The 25,951-nt window shown below is 39.2% G+C and overlaps 1 protein-coding gene across 1 annotated transcript in view; it reads right to left on the bottom strand.

Annotated features, from left to right (window-relative positions):
* LOC106640715 (pikachurin) overlaps positions 1-25,951 on the bottom strand; it is a 131,848-nt gene that overhangs the window by 6,560 nt on the left and 99,337 nt on the right. The window contains exons 6-8 of the mRNA XM_023390881.2: positions 22,105-22,249; positions 5,664-5,850; positions 2,416-2,555 (exon numbers count right to left, since the gene is read on the bottom strand). Coding sequence (XP_023246649.2) covers positions 2,416-2,555; positions 5,664-5,850; positions 22,105-22,249 — 472 coding nt within the window. The remainder of the gene's footprint in view (positions 1-2,415; positions 2,556-5,663; positions 5,851-22,104; positions 22,250-25,951) is intronic.

Below are 25,951 nucleotides of genomic sequence, written 5' to 3'. Positions count from 1 at the left end.
CAAAGTTCAATTTTCACTTTGTTATCTCTGTAAGGGTGGATTTGGCCATAGTACATGGATTTACACGGATAACTTGTATTCTCGGAAGTAAGAAAAAAAGTTTTTAATTTCGTCGGAATGTTTCAAGTGGAAATGTGAAAACTTTTATTCATGTGTGTGCCTTTTGTGCTATTGACTTGGAAATGGGGAAACTTTAGACATTGGTTTTTCGAAGAGCGAATCAATTCGTAACTTTTGTTTTGGAAAAATATATTGAAACTCTTTTATGTTTTATAAGGGTATGACAAATTGATTTAGTTTTTTAATTAGTACCAAAAAATTACCTAATCAATAAAATATTTTTTAAACAGAACAAACTTCTCGAGAACTTTTCAAAAGTGTACTACAATAGTGTGTACTACTTAGTCATTTTTTTCATAGATATTCCAACAATTAAAATCTACATAAAGTTACCAAATATCTAATAACAATTTATGTCTTATATTCAGTTATGTGTTAAGTAAATCTATAGTAAGAAATAACAACGCATAAAACCAGCAAACTGTGATTTTATCAGTTTTATGTTCATTTCATTTTATCAAATAGAAGGATTGTACAACTTGAAGTAATTAATGTAAGAAAAAGATGTAATTTGACTTGTATTTTATTTGAATGAAATGCATTGCATCCACGTTAAAATATAGATTTAATTGTTATAAATTCAAAATTTCTTACTGACTATTTTAGTAATTCTAGAAATAAATTTATTCAATTTCTTAAGTTTAACTGAGTAAATAATTTTAATTGGACGTGGAACGATTATAATTTTATTAATCTCGAAAATTGAGTTCTCGTAAAATAATTAAATTTCAAACGAACGTACACGTATTTAGACTTCATTTTAATGAAATTAGGTTAGCAGAAAGTAATTTAATATCCATGTCAGAAAATTTATAATAATTTTGTATCAAGTAAAATGCATGTTTTAAAAAAATTTTCATTTTTCAAGCACTGTAAAATATGATGAAAAATTTTTTGACTCAAATACACAGCAAAAGAGTCGCAGCGAGTTCGCGTTCATAATCGTAAATTTCAAAATCCCTCGATTGCAGTCAATGAAAAGGGTCGGTGGCAATATTCATCGGATCCCAATGGCAATTTCACCAATGTTCTATTTTGTACCCATCAGTTTAGTGCTTTTCCCACAGCGCGCTGTCCTATCCCTTGCTCTTTGAAATATCTCTTCGATCGATTTATTTACGTATCTACCTATAGAGTCTCTGGACCAACGCGCTCGGTCCGTTTCCAACACTTCAATGTGGAATTCTGATGTTCATTCTGTTTTCGCGTGCAATCGCTAATCACCGAGTGCATACTGTGATTGCGGTCCACAAATACCCTCGTGTGTAGAGGTGAAGGGATCAAAAAAAATTTTTTTATCTACTTTTCACTTTGAATTATATACGGTTTCAAACTTTCCGGATTTAAATACACCAACAAATAAATAAAAAAATAAATAAAATTTTTACGCGATAACATTATTGGTCATTGTGTTTTATAAACTTATCATTACGTAAAATGAATGCCATCAAACGATACTTTACATTATTTATGTAATAAAATTATACCAAATTCAAAACGATGTAGACGAAAAAGTTTATTAAATTGGGTTGTATGGACAGAAAGTTTTAGTTTTACTTTAATATTAGTACACATGCAATGAAATTTGAAAAAAAAGGCAAACAAATGTAGAGAGAGTATTTCGCAACAAACGAAAAACGCACGCATCTCTGTATTACATTTATTCCTCGCGTCACGCTCAACAGAAAAAAAAAAAAAAAATGAAATACTAATGTCAAGCCCAATTAAAATAGTTTATTTCCCTGTTTCAGTCCGTTAGTCCCGAACCCATTTTTATATTCAAATATACTACAAATCGCATATTTTTCACAGCGTACGTCCTTCGTACTTCCACCGCATTATATACAGATACACGTAAGGCAGAAAACCGAGCATATTGCGCTTGCGTTCCATATAAAATCCAACCTGTGGTGCGAATGGCCATCGATGCTCTATAACCGTCCCTGGTACATACCGTGCAGTAAATGTCGGCTCGATTATTATAGCCACCGCTTCGTTAATCGATCGCTGAATTAGCGGCTCGTTCAGTTTTATGACTCAATTATCCCTTTAATATTCGTGAACTGTTATTTTTAGATGAAAAAAATCTCGGAATATAATATACCCATGCACATGAAATTCATTATTTTCCATGAGTTCTGTTTGTAACTACTAGAAATTGTCAAGTGAACGTCGACTTGTTATTAAAGATTTTTCGATCACCTGTAGGCCATGTATACAGCCAAAGACAAACAGTGAAAATTGTTGCATCGTTATTGATCGAAAGAGGATCGGGTGTTTCCAAAGGGTATTTACCTGCAGGTCAACCCTCGTCTCGCAGAGGTCGCCGGTGTATCCGAGTGGACAGAGACAGACAGCCGTGTCCCCGCCGGTGGTCAGGCACTTGCCCCCGTGCGAACAGGGCACTTTGCTGCACCTATCGGCCGTGCACTTTTCTGCAACAACAGAGACACACATTTGCGTATGGGTCTATTATTAAAGCGGTACTTTTCTGGCTTATAAAATACTTGTCGACACACCTCGTCGACAGCTTATTTTAAAAAATCGGAAAGTGCATAATGCATAAGTGGATGATGTGCAGGTTCGAGAGGTCGCAGTTTGAATGTATGTTATTCTAGGAGTTTTTATGATTTTAAACAGTTTTGAATGGACACCGAGTAATTCTCTTGTAAACGAGTATTATCAGAAATAATACGGTGTTGAGTGAAATAAATACGTAATTTGTTGCGCTGTCGATTCGTTTTCTTTACCCAGTGAAGTTTGACTGCACCGACGTCATTTTGCTTCATCAATTTACTCATTTGGATCTAATGTTTATTAATTTTAGATTTTGCTCATTCGAAACGTTATTCATTTTTTTTGTATTTGGACAGTGGATGTAGTAACTTTTTTTGGTATTTTTTTATCATTATTATTATTATTTTTTTTTTTTCAGTTCTCTAGGGATATCCGTTGATTTTCATCCGAATATTGTATCGTAGGAAAAAGAGAAGAAATTAGATAGCTGCGATTGGATCTATGAACAAAAGTCGTTTTAAAAATAACCGGACTATTTTCGAATTTCCATTCATCGACAAAGCTCGATTGAAAACTCACTCAAACCGGATGAAAATTTTACTTTCCGAAAAAACTATTAGGATTGACACAATTTGATTAAAACGTCCTTTAGTTTGGAGGAATATACATACGTCAGTTATCACTAACTGACAATTACAGGGTTTTTATAGATAAGGGAAAACCGAGAAATCTGCGTAATGAAAACCAAAAGAACACCGGTAATTAACTTTTTGATCTTAAAAAAATTTTGGGTCAACTAATACATTAATAAGCAAGACACGAGCACATAACTAAAAGAGATGCTTTTGTTGTATACTTATACCGTGGTTTATGCGTTCGACTAAAAAAATTAGTTATTAAAAAATAATTAGTATTTTTGCATGAATTATAAGTCACATGACAAGTTTACGTTTTATCAAATTTTTGCTGTTCTATTTAAAAACAACTTGTGTACTGACTATTAGTTCATTGTATAAATTTTTTTATTTAAATAAAACATTGAAGAATTTTTTTAATCCAAGCTCTGGATTTTGCATCGAAACTCTAAAACTTTTTCTAACTCAATGGAATTGTCAAAATCCAATCGTGAAAAAGTAATTCTTAGAAGTAAATGATAGTTGAACGAGAAATATCCCAAAAAAATCGTTATTAATTAAATTGATATTCCTATATCGTTCAACTGGTTGTCCCCAGTCATACAGTTCGTGATCCGATTAACATGGATTCCAAAAGTTGTGAATTTTTTGTTCCTCGCAAATTCCGGATCATTACCTTGAATTACTTCTATTCGACTGGTCGTAACTACCAGAGAAAGTGTGTACGTATACTTGCAATTGATAACTTAAAAGTTTTGAAATAAAATCCCGAATGAATGTTCCATTGTCTTCGAAAAAAACAAAAGAAAATCTGTGTAATAATCACTAAAAAAAAAAGAAGCGGTTTCCCGCAAAAGGAAGAGAAAAAAGAAAATTGCGCGTGAAACAGCATTCAAGAGATAATACATCCGTCACCCAACGACAAGGGCAAACAGAAGAGTCTGAAAAAGTCCTGTCACTGTACAGGCGAGCGCGGAAAAAAAAGGAAAAAAAAAAAAAAAAACAAGCACAAGGGGATGAAAGAAAAAAGAGTCGACATTCGATTCCACGCTGCACACGTGTTCGGGGGAGGGACGTGCGAGTGGTACAAAGGCTGTACTCTCTGCGCTCGTTGCAGTGCTTCTTCCGCTTTGATTCGCGCTTATTGTTCCTACCTCTCGTGCAATTATTTCGCACTTATAACTTCGACAGCTGGTATTTTTCTCCTCCTCTGTTTTTGTCTCTTTACGAGCTTGGCCCCCTTTTTGAGCCCCGAAAATAGCGAGACCGAGGTAAAAAGGGGGTGGGGGCGGAGTGGGAAGAAAAATGAGGCGAGAGCAAGTACATTCGCCTCCTTTACCCGGGGCCAAGTACTAATTTCCGCCTCCACCCTTCTTTTCGCGGACAAGGGGAGGCTGCTGCTCGGCAACGTGGCCTCGCTCTGGCTATTTTAATCGCCTGTTCGCTCTTTCGTCTTCATCTTCTCGCGAAGCCCGCGCGCCACATTATTGTTGTAAGCTCGGCCCCGGCTGACGTGAATGACGCCCCTCTTAACGAGATTCCCCTGGCTATACGATGTTGAGTGTCACGCCGGGGGGTTCCTTGATTACGAAATGTTCTCGGTTTAAAAGAATTGCCTACTCCAGGGCGCTACTTTTTTTTTTTTTTTTTTTTTTTTTTTTTTTCATACCCTCGTGACGGGGAAGAAGGGTATAGTATTACCTGATGTTTGTAAATTTTTTACCCTTTTTTTTATTTCATACCTCAAACGGATTTTCTGGGATTTCATAGTTCACTTTAGCAGTAACATCAGACGGTGTGATTGTCGAAATTTCAAAAAAAGCTCGGGCTTGTCGATTTAATAGACCCAGCCAGCCAGATACTGGGTTAACCGACCATCTGCCGGGCATAATTAGAAAATTTACTCAGCTGCGGTTATTCTTGTCTTTTTCAGATAATTAAAAGACCAGCCGAGCCACAGCGAAGGCACTAAATTTTCCTTTTAATTGCCTTGAAATTCAGTAATTTTCCAGAATGTAGCCCATCGTTATTTCTAAAGCTTTTTCTTTGTTCAGAGAAGTTAAACGGTTGCTAAAAAAAAAAAAAAAATCGCACGAAATATTTGATTAACATTTCAACAACATTTTTAACGATGTAATACCCTATAAAATATTAAAAATGTACTATTGTCAACAAAAAATGTCATTGCTAACGCATCATGTACCGTCATACGTGAACTGTACTAATTTTTTCTGAAATTCAAAAAATAACAGAAAATTCCTCCCTTAAGAACCAATCAACTTATTAACCCTCAGCGCAAACGTAATTAGTTGTTTCAGCAAATTTGTTAAGTCAACGTTCTAACAACAATATACAAGTCACCCTAGCCACACATGGCTCTATAATACCCACCGACATCGAAGCCGTTGAGGGCATCGCCTTGAGGTGCCAACGGGAAATGGTAGCGGTGGCCATTGATCTCTAGATTCCTCACGCAGCCGCGGAACCCTGCGCGCACTGGCAGCCGCTCGAGGCCGCTCGTGTTGCCTGGGCCACCGACGAACAGTGGCTCCCGAAACGTGATCCTCGAGAACAGACCCTGAAACGAGAAAAGGGATGAAAGCGTTATTTTTCTTCCTGGAATTGATATGCTCTGTTTTTCTGATTTTCGTGAATTTTGTCCCTTAAACGTGACCAGCTTGTACATCTAGGTGTTGAATAATGTTTGGCATCGTTCGATGGATCGCTTAACACGAATGCCTATCAATTTGGTATACTCTGGTCTGATATGTTTGAACAGGTTGTAACCTGAACGAAACAACGCATCATCCGATCCCATTTCTGGACAATTAAAACAACTAGATGATGCGTTGTTTGTTTTTCAGTTTGAGAATTTCGAAAATTTCCTCCTACGTCATGGACCTCAAAATAGCCAAGGATAGCCATTCCTTCAGAAGTAAGAAAAACTTTGTTTAATCCAACGTCCTTGGATCCCAACTACGAAAACGTAGCCTTCACAGGTATACCATTTTATTTTTCGTTAGCGTCCGTCTACCTTTAGACAAGTTTCCATCGAGTTTTGCCAGCTCGTTTGTCCAATTTCGGACGCGTATTCGGGGAGTCGTCGCTTTACAGACACGGTTGCACCGTTCCAAGCAAATTCCAAAGTAATACTCTTAAATTACGCTTAATTGGCAAACGCTGTATTTCCATCGTCTTATTTATCCGCTAATCGGTTTTAAACTTTGTAAAACTTCCCATCGCTTTGGACACAACAAGCACACCTCCGAGAGTTTGCGTTTAGGTGCGGTGGGTCGAGTTATTCCCTTTCAAAGTCGCCGAGTAAGTATAAAACTCGTCTGTGCCACCCAAAATTGTCGAGCGATGGGTACATTAAATAAACATATACAAGTCATCCAGAGCTCAAACTTTGCTCTCCCTGTCACATTTGACTCGGAAACCAATACCGAACTCAGTGATCTCTCCTCCCTTAGTGCCAAATGCACATACACACACGTGGTGAAAAAAAAAATAACGTACACATAGGACCAAACGTCACTCTCCAGTCAGTCGATTCCGTTCCGAAAATAAAGCGATCAAAGGACGGCAGGGGCAAAAAATATGGGCGCGTGGGCACGAAAAGTGGGTCGGGCGAAAGGAGCGGGTATATTTCGGTCGATACAAACAGAGACGGCAGAAAACGACGGTGGCGGTACAGATACAGACTGCCGTCTGGCAGACGTCGCGTGTCAATGAAATGGAACGCGTTAGCTCCAGCCGGTGTCTCCTCCTCGGCGCTGGCATTTCCCTCCCCCCTCCCCTGGAGATTACGGGTCGAGAGTGCCGATGAAAAATTTAATTTAATTTCCCTCGTCCTCCTATCTGTTATTATTGATTCCGGCTTTTTTGCCGATGCGCAGTCGGGAGCAAAAGGAGGAGGGTTCTGATGTAACGTAACGGAGAGAAAAGGATGAATCGCGTCTGCGGTCGTATTATACAAAGGGGGGCGGGAGGACTCTCGAGCAGGGCGTGCTTAAACGCTGTGCCGAGGGAAATGGGGGATAGAGAGGGAGATGGGGCAAATTAATGGGCTGCTTTCAAGTTCGTTCGTTCGACCCTTCCCGCTTCAATGTATACTCGTACTACCTACTCTCTTGTACCGGTAGATATGAGTGAGTGTATAATATATATACACGTGGATTTCGAAGTCCTTCTTCTACATACACACACGTGTATACTCTTGAACCGAGGGATGAGTGGGTATAGGTGTATATGTATACAATGTACAAGCTTCGACGTCCCTCGTCGCACACTTTGCTTTTTAATCTCTTTATTTTCAATTATACCAGCTTTTTCGAGGGAGAGCACGTACCGACCAACAACTCGTATAATAATTAATCATCGTGTTTCGAGGACCAGCCGCATGTACACGGCGAGCTCGCCCTTTCTGCTCGGACGAGGCTGGTTCAAGGACGAGTAGGTATAAAATTAATTTTTTTTTTTTTTTTCTCTCTCTCTTTACAATCGTGTTCGTGGAGTTTCGGGAGTCCTTGCGATTGAAAAATTATTGCCAAACTCGTTTGGAATAATATTACGTTTGCACGCTCCGTCGTGAAAAACTGTTTTTTCCTTCCCGCAAATGAATACTTATTCACCACTGAACGGCGATGATGAATAATACATACCACTTTTGTATATATACGGTACACGGTGATCAGACACACACCCAAACTTTCATCCCCTCGAGGACCAAATCGCGTACATACATTAGAAGCACGCGATGATTATTATTTTTTCCAAGGACATCCATCACCTTCGGAGAAACCCATGCATATGCCATTGCGCCTCGTACATAACACACCCATCATCGTCACCGCCAATCCTACAACCATCGAGGAAAAACAAAAGAACGACCCTTCTAACCTTCGTCAGTCCGCTGTGAAAAAAAAGCCACCCTCACGCACGCGCGTATAATATATGTATATACGCTAATGTAACTCTTCTCGATAACACTCCCTCGACTCTCCTCTGTTCGTGTTGTGTTTTACCACGTGGCTTACCAGTTTGTCTCACTCTACGGGCAGCCCCCACTATTCTCGCTCGCTTGGCTTGGAAAGGAAATAAAAAAAGAAAGAAAAAAGTCAAGCGGATACGAGAGAAAAAACGCACTCAAAGAAACGTGAATCGAGGCAGGTCGTACGGGCCGATCGATAGCCGCGATGATGTGCCGTCCAGCGGATCTCGCCCCAAGAGCTAAAAACAGTTCCGCTTGCGCGCGTGTGTATACAGGTTTATCGTGTACACACATACTCACGGAGGGTGCTTGTGAATGCGTATACAACATACGGATGGTATGGTGGGATTTTTAAATTGTGCGAAGTAAAGAGCGGGAGGGGGGTTAGAGGATATGATTCGCGTCACGTGGGGGTATCATTTGCCATACACGGTCGTCGTGTTGTAAAAGCTCGTTGGAACGAAACTGCGGCTAATGCGCGTGCGATTGATTTTCCGGTTGACGAGCTTTTTATGATGTCGCTCGGTGCACGCTTGAGATTCTATTTTCGGTCTGTGGTGGTATGAGTTGGAAATAATACGTGTCTTTGTAGGTTTTGTTTTTGCATAATTTTTTTTTATAAGAAATTTTAGTTGACTATTATTGCAGTGTCATTATTTAGTAGGGTATAACGTGTTGCTGATGTTATAGCGCTTATTATAATAATCTATACAGATTTTGCAAGGTTCATCTAAAATTGTATTCGGTAAATCTTCCCGCGGCTTGTAATTAGCATATATTAATCTTGTTTTTGCTCTAATTTGGTCATCAAAATTATAATGTCATTAATATCTGATAAATTAGAACGATAAGTCCTCTGATCATTTACATAATATTACCCATATTTATCGATAAACTGGATGTGTACTGAGGCAGTAACCAATTCGCTCAAAATTAGTTTGGTTCCACTACAGCAACGAGTATTCTGAATTATTAAATGGGAGATAATGTGAAAATAATGACATCCAGTGTATATAAAATTTTCATCGATATAAAGTTTACGTAAAATAATCTACAACCTCATAACATATATTATGGTTTACGCAAAGTCCATTATAAAAATGAGCGGGTTAACGTAGTACCATGATGTGTGTGGAAAAAATCAAGTTAAAACATTAAAACTTGATATAAATTGTTAATTTCGATAATTCTCTAATGAATAAATTTAAGCTAACATAAGAAAAAATTTATAATATTCCTTAGTGAATCTATAAAATAAATGATGTGAATTTTTTATACTTATTCATCGTATTCTATTTCACGTAGAAAAAATAAACTCAAATCTTACATTTTGTATTTTCATTGCATTTAGTAAAGGTTATAAAATTAAATAGTATTAAGTGCACTCTATTGTGTTTATTTGTTTTTGTAGTAACAATAGATAACGTTGATTGAATCATACGTATTAATATTAAGATATCTATTTTTGGTTTGAAACTATAGGCATAAATTTATAAAGTCCATAGATTCTTTTAAGATTTGTTATAACTAATAAACCTTATATCAAGTCTTCATCTTTGAACTTGATTTCCTTGCACAATATTATATACATTTAATAATTAAATTATGAATTTTATTACTTCATTTTATACTGCACACGTATATTTAACCTTTATTTCAACGATAACTGTTATGCTGCATTTGAACAATTTTTAATGCAAATGATCTCTTTTTACACTCAAGTGTAAAACACGTCTGAAACCTGTTTACTTTAAACATTTGCATAAAGTAAAAATACGTTTTCAAGATAATACGGGCAAATCTCTTTCCACGCTGATACAAGCATTTTATGTAAATTCGCCGAGACAACATATTTTCTCAATCTCTGTTCCCCCCCTTTTTTTTCGTACGCAATATTTTTCTTTAATGCCATCCGAGGAATCACATTACACGCATTTCCAACTCAAATTCTTCTCCATCGCGTGTACACGACATCATACACGGGTATGGAAATAAATGTTTCATCGTACCGCTCAACTATAACGTAAAAAAGTTCGGTTTTTACGAAACTGAAAAGCACAAATAAAAGTGTACGTTTGATGGGATCCACGGGCCATTTCATCTCTTCGTCTTTCCGAAAAGAGGAAAAAAAGAGTCGAAAAACAAGTTAACAAGGACAGGCTCACGGAACAGAGAACCAATCAAAGTCCGCAAAACGTTATTTTCCATCACCGACGAGTCCCACATTTTTTTTTTTTTTTTTTTTTTTTTTTCCGGTCCGTCAAGGTGTATAAATAAGAGATGCTGCAACTGCGTGCGGTACAGTCGTCGCTCGCCCGCTCGTTCGGTCGAATTACATTGACGGCTCGTCAAGCGTCGAATCGATCGGAAAGCCTCGCCGCGCCCGCACACACCTGTATCCCAGCCTGCACAGCGGCGGATTTCCAGCGTAGGTGGTGCCGACCGCACGACGACGCGTCCCTGCACACGGAAATCGGCGTCGCACGTGTTTATTAAATTCTGAGCCGCATTTTTATTTCCACTGGTGGTCCTGTTGGCGGTTACCGCCTGTCGGATAATGCGATTCGCGCGCGTCCACTGGCAAATAGTTTTAGACGAATTGCGTTTGGCTCCGCGTGTCGAGTGCCCGCGTGTGTACACCAACGTGACGAATGTTTTTGCGCGGGCTGCACTCGTCCGTTCTATTGAGTTTCAATCTCGTTGCACGGCTCGTGCTGGGGAAAGACTGTTTGTCCCCTTGGATTCGCTCGGTAGTCGATCTTTTTGTTGTTCCGGGGTTGGCTGATAAAAAGCGTCGCAAAGGTTGGCGTATTGGTTAGAGAATCATCAAAGTCCATGTTTTTCTTTTTAACGACTCTTTTTTTTTAACTTTGCACGTAAAGTATTTCACGTCTCGATGTTGTGTCCTCGGTGCATTTATTACAATTTTAAATCAGTTTGAAACCCATTGCCGCTTCAAATTTTAATTTCACAACAATATCACTATGTTGAAAAAGACAAGTAATTAATTTTTCAGGTACTTTTTTTTAGAATTTATGATTGAATGAACTTTTGTGCTTTTTCGTTTACTGGTGCGTAGAAAGATTTGTTTAGTCCGCTTCAAATTCTGGGTTTAACAAAATCGTGCAAATTTACGATACGATAGTAGCTTTTTCTATTTCACCAATACAATAATAAACTTTCATTACCGGATGTCAAACGGAGCACTTGTATAGCGTTGTCCGGTCCTCTTTTTACAACCTTTAAAATTGAAATGCATTTCACATCCATTTTTTGTTCATTTCGAGCTGAAACAATTTTCCAAACAAAAGTGGAAAAACAAAATAGCACGTTTACAACGGGCACTGAAATAGAAACAATGTACGCGAGACGAGCAAAACAAACGAGGACATGAAAAACGAGGCAAGACCACGCGTGTTCGTGATAGAGATTGAGCGCTGTTCTTGTAATGTACGTATAACTCTCTACTGCGTGCCGTTGCATGGAAAAAAGTTATCGAACGTTACCACGTCAGGATCGAAAAATGGCTTCGTTCGCCTTATTGTAATAAAATACTCACTCGCTTCACTATAGGAAGAAATGCAAGTCAAGTTTTTTTTATATTTTTAACCACCTCGACTACCACCTCAATTATGCGCAATTGAATATCTGTTGATTAAATGTCGTATATGATGTGGATTGCAACTATCATAAAAAAAGTTGTACAATTGAAAGTGCTAGAATGATAATTTAGTATCTTTCTGTCGTTTAAGGACTTTTTACTGTTGGTTGTCGAATTTTCGCCATTCCGGACAGTAATTTCTACTGTACTTAAAATAAAAACTACTCTGTTTTTAACAGTAAAAATTATCGTACAAAGAGTAAAAACCAGTGTCAAAATCCTAACAAGTCCAGTACTAAATAGCAATTCCATCGTAGTAATTTGTATAATTTTTTTTTCTCTCAAAGCAACCTAAATTTAAAAACTAAACTGCGTCTGACCGCATACTGACTCGTTCTACTTGAAATCTTCGGATACGTATTTTACGTTTTAATTAAGCTTAAAGAACTCGATGTAAATTCTTTTTTTTATGACAAGTCTAGTACGAAACAACAATTCCATTGTAGTAATTTTTATAATTTTTTTTTCTCTCAAAGCAACCTGAATTTAAAAACTAAACTGCGTCTGACCGCATACTGACTCGTTCTACTTGAAATCTTCGGACACGTATTTTACGTTTTAATTAAGCTTAAAAGAACTCGATGTAAAATCTTTTTTTTATGACAAGTCTAGTACGAAACAACAATTCCATTGTAGTAATTTTTATAATTTTTTTTTCTCTCAAAGCAACCTGAATTTAAAAACTAAACTGCGTCTGACCGCATACTGACTCGTTCTACTTGAAATCTTCGGACACGTATTTTACGTTTTAATTAAGCTTAAAAGAACTCGATGTAAAATCTTTTTTATACCTCGAGTATTTATCTGAAAATAACAAAAAAGAAAAAGAAAAAAACGTTTAAAGGCAAGTAACAACCATCCTTGAAAACAAAAACAACGGAAAAAAGCAACGACGAGCACGAATCAATTAAAACCCTGCCCAGCTCGGCCCGACTCGTAGAAGCGTTGTAAAAGTTTAGTACACAGACAAGGTTCGGCTCCCAGGACGCAATCGATAACGTACACAAGTATAACACACGCACATTGAGCCACCACAGCAGGGGCTGGGTACGCTATACGCTAAAGCATGCGCGCGCGCTCGGACGCGCTCGGACGCCTTTGGCCCGTGCAGCTGTTTTTTCTTTGGTAACAAATTACATGCGAACTATATAGGCGCACGAGTTGTTGGGCGGCGGATAATCGGGTCTGGCTTTTCAGGGACCAAAGGAGCAGCAAAGAGAAATCGAAGACAAAGGCAATTTACGTGTTGCAGCTGCGTGGTGGATCGAGCACCGGAGAACCAAGTTGCGCCACTACTTTGGTCGATCGATCGATCGGTGAGCTATTGTGCCTGTAGGCCTCATTGTTATTGGCCTCGACTGTTTCTCATTCCTTCCTCTGCTCTCTCGGATCCTTGGAGCAGTTTCTTGCGAATCCTTTTCCTTATTTACTTAGTATTTTTATTTGTTTTTGTTAGTTTCAATGGCTTAACCGAATTACAGTGTCGAACCAGCAGTAATTGATGCACGACATGTTGAAAACCATTGATTTTGCGACAGTGGTAATCCTTTCATCACAAATTCTATTTAATAATGATTCCAGGGTTTATAATATATATCTACCGAAGTAGTTTCCAGCAACTCCAAGAGAAATAAGTAATGCACGTTCATCGTGATAATAAGTCGAGTAGGTAAATCTTGATAATGCCTCGGAGGTTCGCAAGTCTGGAGCAAGTTATGTAAGACTAAACTGCTAACCATAATTCCTTCCAACGCGCGGTACAGAACGACCCTGAAGGTGCTTTTACACATCGTGGAGGAAGTACATTTTGCTAGCCTTAAAATTAAAATCGAATAATTTGCCATTCAAATTGAGCATATAAAAAAAAAGGGATGCCGAGAATTTAATTCGATGTGACAAATAAAATTTAAAAAACGTTTATGTGAACTATATCTGGGAAATTGAGTTCTTCAAGCGAAGCGTGATATCCATTTCGAGTCGCAACAATAGACGCAAAAGCGAGCGAGAACAAAATACGAAAACGTGGTTTAAGGTTAAAAAACACAGTTCCACCGTTACATCCGAAGAAAAACAGAGCCCTCGATTATTCGAACAACGTAACATGAACTCGATTACTGGGTGGGAAGATTTTTTGTTTAGCTTTTTAAAATTTCCTCTCGGGATAATTTAATTTTCATAGAATATGGCAGCACCACGGCACTTTTCGATCAAACTCGGGAGATTTGCCTCAACAAGTGTATGGACCAAGCGTGGGAGTGTTCACGTGTATTGAGTCAACAAAGTTAACGAGAAACGAACGCACGGGGGGGGGGAGAAAGGGGAGAGCAAGCAAAAGAAAAGTAAATGAGGTAAGAGAGCACGTGAGCGCGTGAACGCTCTTCTCTTTTGCCGGTGGAGGCTCGAAAAGTCATACCTCCACCGGTGTGCGAACTACTTTTGCCACGTATTTCGGCGAAACTTTGCGCTGGCGATCTCTGTGCGGGTGGTATGCTGTTTTTGAGAAAATTGACTCTACGTTGTACGTCAAAGACTTGAGCCGACGCTCGAGGGGTACGTGCGTGGGTTTGGAGAAAACTTGGGATTGTTCGAACATCTTTGGTGGGAAAATACGTGCGCGCCACTGGCAAAGAAATTCGGGAAACACACAAGCGCATTGGGTATATACCTATTCGCAATACTTTACTTGATTGTCTTGTGCGTCGTTGGTGCAATGCCCACATGTCACTGTACATTACTTCGGTACTTTTTTTTTTTTAATTTCATGATTTTTTGTTGCCCTTTACTACCTCACGATTAGAAGGTGCGTGTGCAAGCTTTTGAAGTTGTGACAAACAAAGAGAAAAAAAATAGTAACATCAGAGGATATCATAAGCACATGTTACATGTGAATAAAGTTTTACTTTCAGTTGCAAACACCATCCGTTTTACGTTTTAAATAAACTCTCTATTGGCGTTCAGAATTCAACTCGACGCAGTATAACTATTATCATTGCTTGAAAAATAGAAAAATCCTACAGAACTTTTGATTGCGTGTCCGATTCTATTTCACCAAAAGTAGAACCGATTAACGGTTGATCGGCTATACCTTTACGATACAGCTATACATATTCCCGTGCATATCTCGATCATGTAACAACTGCGTATGTACCATACAGTATACGTGCTTAATACCATGGACCATTGTCTCCTGTCACCAGCTCGCGAACGCGATATATTCCGAGCTTTCGAAACTTTGGAATTTCATCCTCGCCCCCGCGCCCGTACTCGTGCACCTAATACGTATATCACGGAAACACTATCCGAGCTATCTCTCGCGCCCTTTATAATAATATCGGGAACTCGGAAGCGTTGCGTACACACATATACACGAAGCGCTTGTATGGATTAACGCGCGTGCGAGAGCTGGCGACGAAAACGCCACGGGGGTGTACGTGCGCGGACAAAAAGAGGAGGGGTGGGGAGACCGGCTATTATATACCGCGTCTATAAATACTATAGGTTATGAGTTTCGGCGGCTCAATTGCATAAAGTCTCGGCTACCCGCTTTAACTGGATCGCAACTATATACACCAATAGCAAAGTTTCGCTTCGCGGCTTTTGTTGTGCCAATTACCAACTAATGGCCGGGCAGCTCTTGCTGCTCCAAAGAGGCGTCGAGAAAAAAAAAAACAAAAAAACTTTCTTTATTTTGCGGGTTTTTTTTCCCTTAATTTTATGATTCTTGGTCTCATTTTGTTGAGGCATGTCGTCTGGTTCCTTAACGAGTTATACCTCGAGGCTGTACGTGTGGATACGAGGCATCTTCAGTTTTTACGTCGAAATTAAAGAGAAGTAGAAAAACAGAGGTATGGTATAGTTGCCCCGAAGCAAAGTGGAAAAAGAAAAAGCGAGGCAGACAGACGTACCTGCGACGCGTACTCGGTGATTATAATGGGAGTGACGAGGCGTATATTCGACAACGTCGCTGTTAATGAGGGAGACTCGGGGACACAAATGTGACGCCCAACTGTACCTGGGACATCGATTATTGAATGCGGCTTTTGGGAAGTAGGTTACTATATGTATTTCGGCATACACAGGCGAGGAAATCGGAAACGACGAGGCTTTCCGTGACTCATTATTTCTATCGCGTTTGCAACCCAGCAGGATTATTCCTTAGGATTTGAAAATTGATTACTACCACTCGCACTTCGAGAAATAACGCTAGACGGGGTACGGACTTTCGATCCTCGAAACCTAGGATTCGCGTTTATTAGGTGGCGCTTTTTCACGAGAGGAAAAGGCACAACGTGAAAAGAGACCGAGAAAATTGCGAGCGGTGCCAATTAGAGGAAAATTTGAGTGACAATGTCGCTCGAAACGAGAGGTTATGATAAAAAAGGCGACGGCAACAGCAGAGAGAGAGAGAGAGAGAGAAAATCGTACCGCTGCGATGGTGCAGGATGAGCCTACAATTTTGTCATATGGCCCCTCGGGTCCTTGAGGGACGACCAACTCTGCGCGCTAACTTTGCGGGAGGGGGAGCGGAAAGAGGATTTAATTTCCGGCTCTCGCGGGCACACGCTCGCATAACGTCGTTATAATTACCGGGTTTTAGGCCTCGCAGGGGTGCCCGAAGTACGGTGGTGGTCGCTCTCTCCCCCGAGACTATACGATGTCGCTAAGTGGAGCCGAGATATTTGGTTAAAGACCGCGTGCACGTTTGCATCACATGCTTATTGGTGGTGGGCTCTTTCTTTCACTTCATTCCACACGTACTCCAGGGATCATCGGTCCTTTAAATTTGGACAGGGCATGACACTCTCACAGCTCCAAGGGAAATGATCCCTCTGTTTATGACTTTTAGCGAAGTAACGCTGTGCTTGCTTTGCTCTTCCAAATTCATATGTCTACCAATAAATGACCGATCAAGCGAGGACAACCTTATAGATCACGATCAAAGTGATTTAGCAAGTGAATGTGATACTTTGTGAATGATAAATATCCACCTGAGACAAAATCCGGATGAGCTAATCTTGTGAACTGACAATAATATTCTTTATCAACTGCACCCACTTTCCACGAGAGCCAATAAACTCTTCATAAGGCATTGTCGGTGATAGCTGATAAAAAATTTAGTCTTCAATAGTCCGTTTTGGGATTGGGAAAAGCCTCCATCGTACTACGCTTTCATCCCACTTAGACTCTCGCTTTATCTCTGGGTTAACGCGCTCATCTATTTAGCTTCCACTGTCGTGCAAGAATCCTCTCAAAGACTTTGAGAAAACAAGCCTGTAATACGGGGGTGTCGGCAAAATGATACTTTGAAGGTCGGCCTTTGGAGCGACAGAATGCCAGGGGGACCAGAAGAGGCTTTGGCTCGGCTAATTATTGAAGGCGACGTCTGTCGGTGAAAGAGAAAAGTATTAGCCGACTACTGTGGATTTGCGTTGAAATACCGCGTGATATTTTAAATCAATTATGAGCTGAAGGTTTCGTACGAGGGGGTAGAATAGGTACGGTTGGATGCCGAAGGGCACACGGGAGACAGAACAGAGAGCGGCTTTTCTTTGTGAGTTTCGACGCGAGTGACGACTGGAGGGGGGTTTATTCCCTTATTCATCGTTTTCAGGGGGTTTTAAACTCGGTAAGTTTTGAAGGGGAAACGCTCGCCGAGAGCTTACGAGCCTCTTTTCCCTCGGTATTGTTGTTATACGCTCCCGTTTCGGTCTTGATGTGTATTACATATATATGCGACTGTGTACGAGGGAACTTCGTATTGGTATTGATTTTGTAGGCGCGAGTCGTTCGGTACACTCGGGCACTTTATTCTCCATCTTTTCCAATCTTATACGCGTATATGAAAAATCTTTGTTTTATGGTTTTTGCATCATCGTCAAGAAGGGCTATGAAGAAACAAATGGCTTTTATAAAAATTAAAAATTCGCCATTATAATGTTTTTGCACGAAAAACAAAAGGATGAATTTGATTTATTTCACGTATCACGAAACATTTTGCCAACGCATCGGTGTAAACACCAATTTTCACGAACTAGAGAATGACGGAGATGCAATCGGACGGCCGTTTGACAAGAAAAAATTCACGAGTCAACCGCATGTAAGAAGGAGCATAGACACACGCAGTTCTTCGGTGGTCGGAACTTGCTTCTCACGTCAGTTCGAAACCAGAGCACATGACCAATTGAGCGTCTCGTGGGCGTCATTTCCGCTGAAAAGATGCGACTTGACGTGCCTTGGAAAAGATATTCCGAAAGCTTTGAGCGAATATTTAACGAAAGTATCGAGTATACTCGTCTTCCAAGTTAAGTTGATATTGTTACTTCAACGTTTAAATGTAAAAAATAACCGAAATTTACACAGATAGGTCTGTGGTGTAAAATAGTTGGTGTGGATTTTTGTAGAGCGATAAAATGTGCGAAGATCAACAAGAAAATACTCGAGAACACAACATTGTCAACTACGACCGGGAACACTCGAAATGAAAATGTAAGGACGGTGATGGTTGGGGATGAAAAAATAGCACGAACATCGCACTGTGGATTCGACAACTACGGGTACATCGTCCGAGACCGGACGAACCGGTGGAGCGAACGTTGCCGTAAAACTGTTTGCGAACGAGCAGCTCGGAAAAGTTGCGTGTAAGCTGATCCTGCTCCGTTCAACCTTCCCTTTTCTACTGTTACAGGAGCGCTTTTCGAATATTTGCTTACACGCATGGCAAATTTATCCTGGAAACGTAGTATACGCGCGCCTAATTACAGCTCTGCCCTAGAACTAATGGGTTTCGCTGCTTTTAATTAAAATTAATCCATGAGAATAACTCGAGTAACTCACGTTGCATATTTTTGCCTCACAAGTAATTCTTCGGGCTATCGGGCAATTACGCACTATTTCTACTTCAATCGTCTGATTGTAAAAGAATAATGATTATTCACTTTTTCGGGACGCACTTGGATTGAACATCGGTTTTTTTTGGATTTGTGCACAGCACACAGACTCGTAAACTGTTACGTTTGTCAATACAGACGAGCTGTAGTTTGCTGAAGTGCATTTTTTAATTGAAACGCTGTTGAAAAGGTTGGTCAAGTACGTGATGAAATTTTTTTTCCAAGTTCATACTTATTAGCAGAAATAATGTCTTGAAATGTTTAATTTGACAATAAAAGAAAAACAACCATTGTTCTGGATACTGTAGTGCATCAGCGTATTTGGTTGAGCTGTGTGATTGAAATAGTACGGAAGTATTGAAAAATGTAGGTGTATGTATTGAGAAATGTACGACCGAGGTCAATTTTTTCTGAAAAGAAAAAGAAAAAAAAAAAAAAAAAAAAAAAAAGAGAAGAAGAAGAAAGGTGAAAAAGACGAAGCGGAAGAAGATGCTCCCGCGGCAGTTGGGCACTAATCCCGTGTCCCGAGGCGCAAACGACGCAGCAGTCTTCGCGCGATCTTTCTCCCAAGCCCCGACGCCCTCCACCAAGAAGGAGCTATTGGCTATTTTGTAGATTCATCGAGAGACTTCGACCTCGTTTGTAAAGTGTCCTGCTTCCGGCGACATGAAAAGAGCCCAAGTCCCAGGGAGCGTGAGAAAGAGAGAGCGGCTCCATTTTGTCGCTGCTGGCGATGCATTAAGCTCAGCTATTCCATTGTCAGACGAGTCGAGTGCTTCGGAAAAATTTATTTCGAAAACACTTGAGCCGATGCTCGATAAAGAAAAAGCTTCGGCTGGGGGCGCACCTCGAGAGGTTGGCTATCAAGATGGCAATGACCTGCCAATTACCACACGTAATTTTTTTCAAGCTGATACTCTCCACGTCGAATATTCGCGTGTACTTGACCAGTAAAGCTTTCGAGAACACGTAGGTTGCGAATCCCAATATTAAGTTGATTTCGGATTAATTACTGTACGTTTAAAATGAAACTAACCCATCCGAGTCAAACGATAAAGTTATTTCTTTCAAGTCTTTAACTCAAATCAACTTACATATTGGAATTTTTCACAAAAAAGAAGAGAAATCTAATGTAATAGATGTTTGCAGCAGCAAAAATGTCTACAAAATCGCAGCAAGAAAGGCCGGAAATTCAAGAGAAAATTTTGTACCATATAACTCCAAGTGGTAGCTACTGAAATTCTGTCTTGGTAGTGGATTCAACGCGAAGTAAATCAATTTGAAAACTTTACTTGGCCACCCTCATTTGATTTTCAACTTACCTGTGTGACCAAATCACGTGTAATCTAAAGTTTTTCTAGAAAAGGGGAAAAAAAAAGTCCAAAAATCTTGTCTTCAAAAACCACAAATTCCAACCTACACATTCACGCACGTACCTTAGCGGTTTGATCCTTCCCCAACTCGGTGCTATCAATTTTTTCCGCCCACTCGCACCGAGAAAAGCTCCAAGCACGCGTCATTAACGCTGTCTCCCGCGAATTTGCTCCCCCTCAAGGTCTGCGTGAAAAAAAAATCGAAGGCATGTGAGGTGTCTGCACGAGATCTCGAAAATTGCCACCTACGGCTCGGGGGGCCGCGATCATTGGCTTAGGACGCGGGGGTCGTGAGTTACAGCGCTCGCGATAAAAGAAGATAATATGGACTCTCCTTACTTATTGCGGGAGAAAACGAGAGCTCCGGGGGAGGATAAGAGAGTTAAAAATGCGAGGGGCTGGGAAGAAAAATTGGAGCGGCCAAACTCCGGATTGTACCCCCTCGTCCGGTTTGCGGCTTTATTTTTTAAAGAAAGCACGTTTGTGTACACGCACAGTGACTGAGTTGCCTGCAGGCGACACTTGACGTTGATCCATCGCTGTTTCCATACGTCGACGCAAGAGAAACGTCCGGCGACTTTTTTTTAAAGATATATAGGCTACTTCTTCGTACAGCTTTCACGTACGACGTATCGATCGAAGTTTCCCGAGCCGGCAAAAGTAATGTCCTTCATTAACCTCGTACCTTGTTTGCATGTCATACCTTATTCTCGTCTCTTCTTTTCTCCTTTGTTCCCTCGTTGGGGCCATTATAAGTTTCACCCCCCTCCCTAACCCCTTGGGTTTACCTATACGTAAATTTCGTCGCGAACTTGCGCTGGTACGAGCCAAAACAGCGCTTGGTTATTACGCAACTTTTTTCATTTCCGAGAAAACGTGACGATTAGAACGTGGAAATGGGCAAGAAAAATTCTTGGAGGGGAGAAAGATGGGGTCGGCGAAGAAAACATAAAAAAGAGACGTAAAGCACCTCTCGTTCCCTACCTTCGTCGATTCTAACGAGCTTGCAGTGACGTCACGATTCGGATTGCGAATGTGGACAACGACGAAGAAGTTTTAATTATTTTACTTCTTACACTTTGTACCGAGTGTATATTTTTTTATCGTTATCTTTCGTTGGCTTTTTTCGTACTTCCGAACATTTGTCGTTCGTTAGTACTAAATGGGTTTCGCGCTCATGGTGAAGCTTTTTTAGTTGCGATCGATATACTTGTATTTGTAAGATTTTTTTGCTCGCTTGACCTAGTTAACTATATTTCACCATTACTGGGATTCGGTGCACCAATGAAAATTTACTCTCGGCTTATTCGATCGAGGAGGGGCTGTCAAAAATTAAAGCTAGGCACCAAAATAATTTTTTTTTTCCCTTTTAGGATTAACCAATCAAAGAAAAAATTTTGCTGAGCTTTGATGCTAATTAATATTTCTTTTTATTATAAATTAATTTAAAGATTAAATATAACAATTTAGATTTATTTTTGATACTAAAATGAAAATTATTTTATGAGTTATTCAACCAACGTAGAAGTTACTGAATTTTAATAAGTATTTACAGTAGGTTTATAAAAAAATTTTTGGGAGCAGCTATTTTGATTAAAAATCTTTTTGCAAAGTAAATATTTTAATAAATAGTTTACTTTTCACAGAAAATTATCAATGCTTATTTTAAACTCACTAAAAGTAGGCACGTAAAAATTTTCATAAAAATTTTACGGTTTTTGCGGGGTCCATTCAGCACCACTTTAAAATAACACACAAAATGTATGTCTGGGTTTTGAAGATTTTTTCTATTAGCTTTGCTATTTCACTGAAATTATCAGTTTTTGTATTCAATGACGCTTCTTTTTTTATGAAAACATTTCCATTTAAAGCTTAACCTAATTTTTACGAATTAGTAATAAAGCTTTCAGCTGCTTGCCTTTGATCTGCCCTGAACTCGTTTTTCTTGATTCAGCTGCAGCCACGCATCCCAGCGATGCCGATAGATGTTTAGTACGTTCCACTCATTTAGTTTCACGGTTTCAAAACTTCTCACAATCCCGACTCCGCTGCCACAGTCGAATCTGGAACATCAAATATAAAAGTCCCTACTTATTAATTTTAAATCTCGCTTCCGAGCTTTTTTAATACCTCTCGTTGCGCAAAATGAAACCAAAGAAAAAGCTGGCAAAAATGTAGGGTAATTATTTTATTAGGAAACTTTTGATCAATAATTTAATAAATTGAAAATTTAAGTAGGCAGTAATGTTTTCTGATTCATAAATTGAGAAAAGTGTAAATATAAATATAAATTTAAATGAAATGTAAAACAAATTTTTAACGTATTCACTCATTAATTATGGTTGAAATTTTTTGTAAATAACATGTGTTATTAATCTTGACATTAAAGTCAGGACACTTTTTCTTGGTAAACATTAGAACATTGATCTAAATTTTTTTCTTTTTTTTGTAATTGAATTAGAAATTATTTGAACTGACAAACGTGTGATGATACATTTTTTTAACTAATATTTTATTTTAAAAAAAGCATGATACTAATTTATACCGAAAAATCTGAATTATAATCAACTTCAAACAAAAAATTTAGAGTCTGTATTTTGTAATAACACCAAAAAAAATATTTACAAAATCGTTCTCATTTAAAGGAGAAACGTGATATTTAAATTCGATAAAAAAATTTCGGTTCAGTGGGTACAACTGGTGAACAAAGTTTTTTCGTCATTAAATAAAACGTAAAAATTCAAAACCAATAAAAAAAAATATCAAACTCACCCCCCGGATTTGTCCGAATATTACTTCAAAAGTAAAAATAATATCCGCTAGGACGAATAAAAAAAAGCACGAACTGTAACAAGCATAAAAATTCCACGTTTTAACAGACAAAAAAAAAATACTACCGAGAGTCGCGTTTCACGACGCAAACCAACGAGAGTTTTCGAGGAAAAACAAAATTTGGAAAAAAAATGGTAACTACCAAATTGAAAAAAAAAAAAAAAAAAAAAGTTCCTTCAACGAACGAGCTGTAGCGGGGGCGAGCCGCATGTCGCGCATCCTCGTATTACGATATTCCATCACACGCGGCTGGCGCACGACTCGGCTATTCAAACGAGCCCTCGAAATCTGGGCTCTGGTTTCACGGTCTCTCCTCCTGCACCACCCCTCGTACACACGAAATGGGTCAACCGAGATAAACGCGTTTCTGTCTCTCGGCACCAGGAAAGTCCTCTCCGGGCTTTCCTCTATACTACACCCCGAGCGCAGCGATTCTTCTCGTCGCGAAAGGGTTGAGAGTTTTGTGGGTCGAGGACACCCACACAGCGAGCGTTTCGCGTGAATAAATCGCACCCGCGACTTTTGAAAACGACGCCCACCCCTATCCCCTCTTGCCTTTAATTTACCGACGTTGTCGACTGCTTTGGCATTTGTTGTATGGCACACTAGCCGTAAGGTATTAGTCAGCCCCAGATCCGTGCCATATTTTTCTCTCCACTCCCCATTGTGTATGTGTGTGAGCTGTGAAAACAAATGTCAAGACCAATATGTACATCCAGAAGGACGCACTATGGTGGGACTCTATAACCTGTAGGCGTATACATGCGTACGCACGATCGTGTACCTACATTGGTACATATAGGTATGCGTGTTTGTTTGTCGTCAGGATTCACGTGCTTAAGGGCGTTTTTTTTTTTCATCATCTGGGTACGGTATAAACGCGGTGATTGATTTTTTTTCCATTTTCACTGTTCCTCCGTTTAACCAATATTTTCATGATATTTCCAGTCAAGCGTATCATTTGCGGGAGCTATTGGAAGAACAATTAAGCTAAATATCAGAAAAATACCTATACATCCAGCTATATCGAGAAAAAAATTTCATTTTCTGAATTTATCGACGAGATGTACAGATTTTTATCCACTTAATTATAATTTCGAAGGTTTAGTTAAACGCACTGAATAACTTTGAAGCAATATTGTACGTACACCGCTTATGCTTATGAAAGTGAAGACAAAATAGTTGGGCTAAATAAATATAAATACCTTTCAAACGGCTTCCAGACAATTTACCCGAGCTTTATAAGTATATGTGCGTATATATTAAAGGAGTCTTTAAACGCCCGTGCAAAACTTTTTTGAAGCTTTCGAATTTTTCTCGCTTCCTTTTTCTTTCGCCCCTCGGTCGCGGATCATTTCAACGGAGTGCACCCACCACACGTACACACACGCTTTGAGAGCGGAAAGTCACGCGCATCGAGGTGAGGGTCGGTATGCGCATTCATTTTTGCTCAAACTCCTTGCCAAAGTAAAAACTTGGCCTGGTTGCACGGATCGCTCCTCCCTCGTCGTACACCCGTTTCTTCGCTTCGGCTTTGCACCCCCTTCCTCCACCCCGGCACGGGTGCCTGCTATACCTATATACGTTATGCAGTTAGACGCAGTGGCTGTGCTAACGACGTCGCTATCCGGCTATCACTCCTGATCTCGTGGGCGTTTACAACTCTGCCGTATGCACCCCATATTTTTTCGTTACAGCACTTCTCTTGTTTTTATTTCTTTTCTTTTTTTCCCTCCCCCCTACTCTCCCTACTTTTTTTACGAGGAATTTTAATGCGTAAGCGCGTTTTAAAATACGAAAGAAGGATGGCTAAAAGTTTGTTCGCGGTCGTTTCGCGGGACTACCACTACTTTTTACTTCTACTTTGCATGTCGCGTAGCTTTACTTAATTATAATGGATTATTGCTTTGAGAGTCGCAGCCCTTTGCATATGTACCTACAATTTTGTCGACGAGTATTTAAAAAAATCAATTTTTTTTTTTTTTGCAATTTTAGTACGAAGCAGTTTTTCCGCCTTGAAGTTTTTACGGTAGGCAGAATCACTCGAAGCTCATTTATATTGTAAAAGTTGCGTTGAATGGAGGTGTAGCATTATGTATTTGAATTTTTCATACTGAGAGAAAATGAAAAAGTCATGGTTTAAACCTTTACTTCAGTTTTTGATATTGAAAAATAATGTGGAAAGAAAATATTTTTGTAGAGGATTAAAGGAAAATTAAAACAAGTTTACAGGACTATCATAAAACTAACTGCTCTCGTCAAAATGTTCGATTGAATTTTATTATTAAATTATAAAATGTAAAATATAATGAAACAAGTAAGCCAAACTCATTTATAACGCAAACAAATCGAACTAAAAGTCGAAAAAATAACAATAAATAACAAAACAATCTTAGGTTAATTTTAATTCGATTCAATTAATTTCCAGGGGAAGCTGCTCTAAGTCTAGATTTTCCAGTGACATGAATCACGTAGCATCGACAAAACATAATGACACGAATTCACGCACGACGTGTGTTGTTCCACGCAAATATTACACGTGTTATTGAAATTAATATCCGAATGGTGGAACATTCATCGGTCGTATGCGTGTACAAACACATCCGTGCAACGTATATGTCGAGAGAATAATCAATTTGATTAATGGGCAACTTGTTGTTTCTGGATACGTAATTTCCGAGCTTACAAGCTCATACTAGTCGCCTCGTGATTTTAAAGTTATTTTGAAACCCCCCATTTTTATGCAACATTGTCTATTTTTTGATGATGGTAGGAAGAAATGTCTGCATCTACTAACCTACATAACTGCAATTAAAAGAAGCAAACTAATTATATCGAGAAAAATAAAATGGAAACGAAGAAAATAGCAATTTCTACTCATACGCACAAGTACGATATTACTCTTTACAATTTTTCGTGTTATATTTTAATTT

This window comes from Copidosoma floridanum, unplaced genomic scaffold (assembly GCF_036245765.1).
Source record: "Copidosoma floridanum isolate Cflo_tuat_1 unplaced genomic scaffold, Cflo_Japanese_pri ptg000013l, whole genome shotgun sequence".
Lineage (NCBI taxonomy): Eukaryota > Metazoa > Arthropoda > Insecta > Hymenoptera > Encyrtidae > Copidosoma > Copidosoma floridanum.
This window is presented reverse-complemented; position numbering and strand designations above follow the sequence as displayed.